The 6,812-nt window shown below is 29.8% G+C and overlaps 1 protein-coding gene across 1 annotated transcript; it reads right to left on the reverse strand.

Moving 5' to 3' along the window:
• Positions 1–795: 795 nt before the first annotated feature.
• On the reverse strand, positions 796–3,650 carry LOC125850398 (subtilisin-like protease SBT5.6). The gene is made up of 7 exons (XM_049530251.1): positions 3,647–3,650; positions 3,417–3,528; positions 2,727–3,288; positions 2,221–2,318; positions 1,800–2,139; positions 1,487–1,700; positions 796–1,395 (listed from the first exon to the last, which is right to left on the reverse strand). Exons 1-7 carry the CDS (start codon positions 3,648–3,650, stop codon positions 866–868), a joined length of 1,860 nt encoding a protein of 619 aa, XP_049386208.1. The 3' UTR covers positions 796–865.
• Between the last annotated feature and the right edge of the window lie 3,162 nt (positions 3,651–6,812).

Genomic DNA, 6,812 nt, shown 5'->3' on the forward strand with positions numbered 1-6,812 from the left:
TGATTTTAGCGATACTTTTTATTTATTATCATTTATAGCAATATTATGTTAAATCTGTAATATATATTAAAAGTGAATTAAGTATGCAATATATATGTATTATAACTGTTTTTACAAATATATTATGCTTGTTTGGTAAAAAGTTGACACATTGTATTATAAGTGTATTAAAATGTGTGATAAATGTATTATCTATCAATAAAACTTGTATTATATGTGAATAATAAATTGTTCTTTGTAATATGAATTAAAAGTGTATTATAAATGTATTAAAAGTGATCAAGTGAAAAAAAAATGTTATTGCTATAAATGGTAAATATTTTTTATTTATAGTATATTTATGTAAGTTTCCCATTTTAAGGAAAGTTTTAAATTTCATTTTTTATCATGATTTAAGAAAAGTTTTGAAATTTTTTTCTCCTTAGTTTATGTATGGTATTCATTTTTTCTTAAATTATAAAAAATTAAGAAAAGGTCATTCCAGATGAGAAGATTGTGTTCCATGTTTTTCCTATGCAAGCAAGGCCTTCCCGTTCGCCTACTGAACTACTAAGATTCCGTCACATGTCTGCGGTGCTCAGTTTCCTAAACTGCAGCATTTTGAAATAGTAGAGATCGAGAGAAAGAAAAAGAGATGCAAATCTACTGCTTAATCTAATAAGCTAAACACTAAACATAATTTGCCTTCATCATTGTCTGAAACCAATATACATATATATGTTTACAACACTTATATAGCAACAAAACATACCTAGTGAAATTGATATACTATATAGCGACAAGATATATAATACGTTTATCTCCATGAGCAAGAAATTAGTTTGAAATTTCACAACAACCTACTCTAGTTACACGATAGTGGAAGTTATGCTGATGATGATACCGCAATGGGGCTTCGGACCATATGGACTCCATCACTCCATGTGTACCAACCAAACGAGAACTCATTTCTACTTTCAATACTACTTTGCGCTGTAACTGTTATGTTGAAGTTGTGTTTCTCTCCCAATTTGCTGAAGCGTAAGATTTTGGGAACAATATCAACAATATATCCAGGAGGTGAACTCACCGCTAAAATGTAGGTCGAGTTGTCTTTTCCAACATTTGTAACAACTCTTGTGACAGTCCTGCTGGATCCTCTCATGTTTGCTATTGCAAGTGATGGGTAGTTAAGGTTACTCGCCGCAGGTACTTTGTCAGGACAATTGTACGATGAAACTTGCCTTATGTTTTGACTACAGAGATAGAGAAGATAATCTGTATATGTAGCATCATAAATGAGTCCAGGATCTGCTGCTCTTGATGGCCTGAAATGTCCTGATCCGTATTCGAAGGGGTTTGCATCATCCCCAGTGGCATTTTTTATTGGCCTACCAACCGCATTATTAATTGTTGCTGTAGTAAGAGTGAATTAAAAACTGCTGTGAGAAATATTGTAAAAGTAATTAACGATGAGTTCAATTTTTTTGAAGAGAAACAGAATTACATGTGGTCATTAGAGCAGATCTGATTGCAGCACTACTCCAATCTGGATGAATTGATTTTAAGAGTGCAATTACAGCTGAAACATGTGGGCAAGACATGGATGTTCCAGACACTATGTTGTACTTCACAACCCGATGATCTTCTGGCATATTCAGGGGAGATGATGCCTCGCTCCACGCTGCTAGTATGTTAAATCCAGGAGCAGTTATATCTGGCTGCAATTTAATACAAAACTATTCTTCAGAAAGAGTTTAACTTGTATAATTGGACGGACTACTCATTTTGTGGCAGTGAGTGGCACTAATATATACTACCTTGAGAATGTTGGGATCAACAACATTTGGTCCTTTGGAACTGAAAGGTGCCATGACAGGTGCTGGCTTGGTGCCAATCATTGTATTTCCCGGAACAAGTGTTGCCGTTGGATGTTTTTCGGTCAGTATATATGTCAGGAGTGTATTTAGGCCATCTAAAAAAGTAACTGTTGCGGGATTCAGAAAAGGGGTGACTTGTATCTCGCTAAATGAATTTCCTAAAATAGCGGCAACACCTCCAGCTCTTTTCACTTCCATTGATGCCTGTATATCACTATTTATGCAGAGGACAACTTTTCCTCTGACAAGTTTTCTTGATAGTGTACCAGGAAGACATGCTCTGTATATTCAATAAGAAGAGCAAAGTAGTTAGTTTTCATAATTCTAAGTGGTTAAAATAATTAAAAAGATTGAAAGTTACCCTGTTGTATTGCTTGCCGTAGTTCCTCTAATTTCTACATATCCTGCATAAACCAAAGGATGCAATCTCCTCCTCCTTATTGGAGTTACTGTTTGTCCCTATATTATTATAAATAAAAAGAAAAAAGATTAATTAATTTACTAGTTGATGGAAATCCTGATAAGGGTTCAGCCATATGCACATAGTTTCATTTGCCAAAGTAGGTTACTAATGAAAGATTACTCCTTGTAGCACAGAGTTGATTGTGTTTACCTTCAAATTCTATTATACTGGGTCGTTTGGTAGCTTGTTAGGGTTATGCAGATATTAGTCAGGTAGGATTAGTTATTAATTAAACTTTGTATTATTTTATGCAGGCATTAATCAAATTTTATACATAAATAACTTATTTCCTATCATAAGTTATACGGAAATTAATTTGTTTCTTTTCCAACTACAAAACGACTAGTGCATAGAACTTAAACTATATATTGTAGCGATTAATTCCCAAGTCAATTAATCCTCACCTCGACGATCATTCCATTTCCGAGAAGAATTGGAGCTGAAAACACTCTATCGATGTTACTAGCACCAACTGTGATAATCCATGGCGCTACATTTGCAACAGTTGAAGGTGTTGGACCATCATTTCCAGCACTACAAGATACTACAATATTTCTCTTCACAGCATGCAAAGATCCAATTGCAATAGGATCCTCTGTGTAATATGTTTCAGATTGAAACCCCAGAGAAATACTAAGTACATGAACCCCATCAGCTATGGCATCATCAAAAGCAGCAAGAGTGTCATCTTGAAGGCATGTATTTCCCTCAGCTAAACTCTGATCTGGAACTGGCCAACATACTTTATAGATGGCAAGTCGAACATTGGGGGCACCTCCAGTAGCTGTACCCTTTGCAAATCCACCAATTGCTGATGCATTTGCGACTCTTCTACCACCCACCGTGCCTGCTGTGTGAGTGCCATGACCGTCTACATCTCTCGGTGATCGAAAGTCCCTTGTCTCGTTAAGAGGACCATAGTACACCTCGTAACCTTTTAAATAGTATCGCGCTCCAATTAACTTCCTTTTAACAAACAACAACCAAAAAAAAGAGTTGTAGACTATTCAGTATATATATAAGTTAAATTGAAAGCGGAAATAATGGATGAAATTAACTCATCATTGACTAACTGAAAACACTACTAGTTCAACCTGTTGCAATGGGAGGCATTGAAGGCAACACCTTCTTGGCAAATTCCTTTCCATGACTTTGGAACTGGTTCCATTCCTTCATCATTGAAACTTGAAGATTCTGGCCACACCCCTTTAATAAAAAGAGATGAAGAGTAAATATAAAAAATTGTTTTGAAACAGTGCCCAGTCCCAATTCTATATGTGGCAAGTTTAACACCAAAAAACTTAGGGATCTTTTGATAATAAACCCATATCATATACTCCCCTCTCCCCTCTGTCCCTAATTACTTATCCACATTTTTTTTAGTTGTCCCTAATTACTTGTTTATTTTGACAAATCAAGAAAGAACAACTTTTTTTTACCTATTATATCCTCAATTAATTACTTTGAAAAAAAGTAGAACTTCTTGAAAATATTAAGTTTTTAATTCATCCACTTCATAGTTAATAAGGATAGAAAGGTAAACTCATTATGTCAATTATTGATTTCTTAATAGATTTGTCAATTCAAAAGTGGACAGAAGGAGTATTATATATATATATATATATATATATATATATATATATATCATAGCATCATCATATATTATTACTAAAAGTGGGAACAAAAAAAGTTGAAATACCATTTTACCGCTACATTAAATTAAAATATAATAAATATTTAGTTAATTACATGTTTAAATATTAGTGATAATCAATTATTACATTGAGTAAATGGAGAGTTCATGTGTTCAAAGGAGGAATTTTTACTCTTCCAGATTTTAATGGAGGTTCATTGCATATATTTAATATTTTTAAAAATTGTTCTCTTTAATCTATTTTGGCCCTTTGAAACCTTCAAATAATTAATTTAAAACTTTAAGATGTCTTTTAATATTCCTCTATTTTTATCTATATAAATTCATTTTTTTTTGTTTCATGAAACTCACATCCAAAATTATCTTTTTCATTTTATAGTTAAATTAGTGAAGCCATCAACATCTAAAGTATATGATATATCTACCTTAGTCTGGTTATATATCACTTTACGAAATAAAGTGGTTTTTTCTATTTGATTCATGCTTTAGTCTGACTCGATGAAGAAGACTTTTGAATTTTGATTGGATATGAGAGGTGTCGATAAAAACTTGAAAAATTATGTATCGATTTTGTATTTCTTTTTCCATTTATATAACGTTATGATTAAAGTCTTAAGAAGGATTCATATGTTATTTTTTTCTTCTATGTTTATTTTTTTATATTTCTCAATTAGTCTTCTTTAATTTAATTTTCTATAAAAAAAATTATTATCATAACATTTATTTGAGATTGTTACATTATTGTACTCATTACAAATTACACGCATGTTTTCATTGAATTTTAATAGTCCTAATAAATTTATAAAATATTGCATGGGACTTAACTTTTAACTTTTTTTGTTCCCTTGATTTCAAAATTCAAAGAGTCACTGAATTGAAAGAGTTACATACATTGTTTTATGTTCTACTTAATTAAATTAATTAATCTAATCAATTATAATTATAATGCATAACATAAGAATTAAAGTATAGTTGTTTCACATATATCATTATGTAATTAAAATATTAACTTACACCTACACTAAATAAAAATATTATGATTATAATTATAATTGATTAGATTAATTAATTTAATTAAAGTAAAACATAAAACAATGTAGGTAACTCTTCCAATTCAGTGACTCTTTGAATTTTGAAATAAAAATAAAATAAAATTATGTGTCATGATTCAATGTGTCTCATTATTGAAACTCTTCCAGTTAAGTGACTCTTCGAATTTTGAAACCAAAAATAAAATTTATGTGTCATGATTCAATGTGTCTCATTATTAAATTTTGTAGATGAAAAGATAGTTAAATATCACTATAAATATCAGCAAATTATAGCCAAATTTGCTTGTCCTTAAATCGTCATATTCTTTTCTTTTTTGTCATCTATTGTTCTCTAATCTTCTTCCTAGATAATGATATAACATATCGTCAAGAAGCTAATCGAGGAGAAGAACATATGACATCATTCTAAAATTAGCTTTCTTACAATAGAATAGTGGAGGTTAGAAGTATAAGAGATGAAATCATGAAAAAGAGAAGTCTTCTTACAGTAGAATAGTTGAACTTAGAAGTATAGAAGAGATGACCTATTCCTTGAGATCTTTTGTTTATTAGCTCATAATTTTAAGTTTCCTTTTCCATTTTGGAGTCAAGGTGTATGGTTGTCCAAATTAAATTTGGTATGCAATTCACATTTTTATGTAATTCTTGTATCATTTTGCATTGTTGTGGAAATTTATTTTTATTTGTCATTGTCTTATTGTTCTTGTAAGTGTTACTTAATCGACAAAACTTCTATTAATGTATGATGAGTTTGATAATACTGAATAATTTATGCAATATGCTCAGATATCCACATTGTCAATTGTCTAAATTCAAATTAATTTTAATAAAGATCGTTAAAAACTTGCTACTTTGAGTGAAAGTTTTTAATTGTGTTACTTTATTGTCTATCTAATATATTATTGCGAACACATATATATATTGTTCATTTTCACCCTTTTTATTTTATTTTTAGTTTTTCTATGATTTGTAGGAATGAGATTAACAACTTCATTTTCAAATAAAAATGAGAGTTCCATTTATATTTGTGCGACACTAAACCTAATAATTTTCTTAAATATGAGCAATCTATATTGATGGTAGTTTTCTGCAGTGTTCAAACTCAATGATGACAATTTTGTTTTTGAACATTTTGGTTGTAATATTATAAGAATGGAGTAATTAAGCTTCATTTTGTTTAGATTTTAGTAATATAAATCAGCAAGATTATTCAATATTCTACTTGAAATATATTGTTCAAGAGTAACATTATAGTGTCTTTTGCAATTGTTTTATATTGTTGCAACATATATTTTCAAACATGGAAAATTGTATTTGGATCAAAAACGTTATGATTGATTGATTAATTTTAAAGAATTTTTTGAAGGAAATAATATTTTTTATCATGTTGTATGAATTACAACAAAATAATATATTGTTTGTACTATTTTATGTAAAGTGCTTATAGTGATGACTATTTGTAAGCGATTTTTGTATTTGTTTAAAATGTTTTTTTATAATGTATTCTTTTCTTATTTCTTTTTAGTTAAATATGCTCTCTGCTTATATGAAGAATTTTTTGTCTAGATTACAGTTAAATAGATATTACTTATTTAGACTTTATATAATTACTAGTGAACTTGTTCACGCTTCGCGCGAAGTGAATGGTCATTTTATAAATTTTTTATTAATTAAAAAATTAAAACTTACTTTTACTACTATAGTTCTTTTAAGGATTTTTTTATTATTATTGATGAAATTTATCATTTTGCTAATTCTTTTTTACTTCGGAGAGGTAAAGTAAA

The sequence above is a fragment of the Solanum stenotomum genome, unplaced genomic scaffold (genome assembly GCF_019186545.1).
Source record: "Solanum stenotomum isolate F172 unplaced genomic scaffold, ASM1918654v1 scaffold1663, whole genome shotgun sequence".
Classification (NCBI taxonomy): domain Eukaryota; kingdom Viridiplantae; phylum Streptophyta; class Magnoliopsida; order Solanales; family Solanaceae; genus Solanum; species Solanum stenotomum.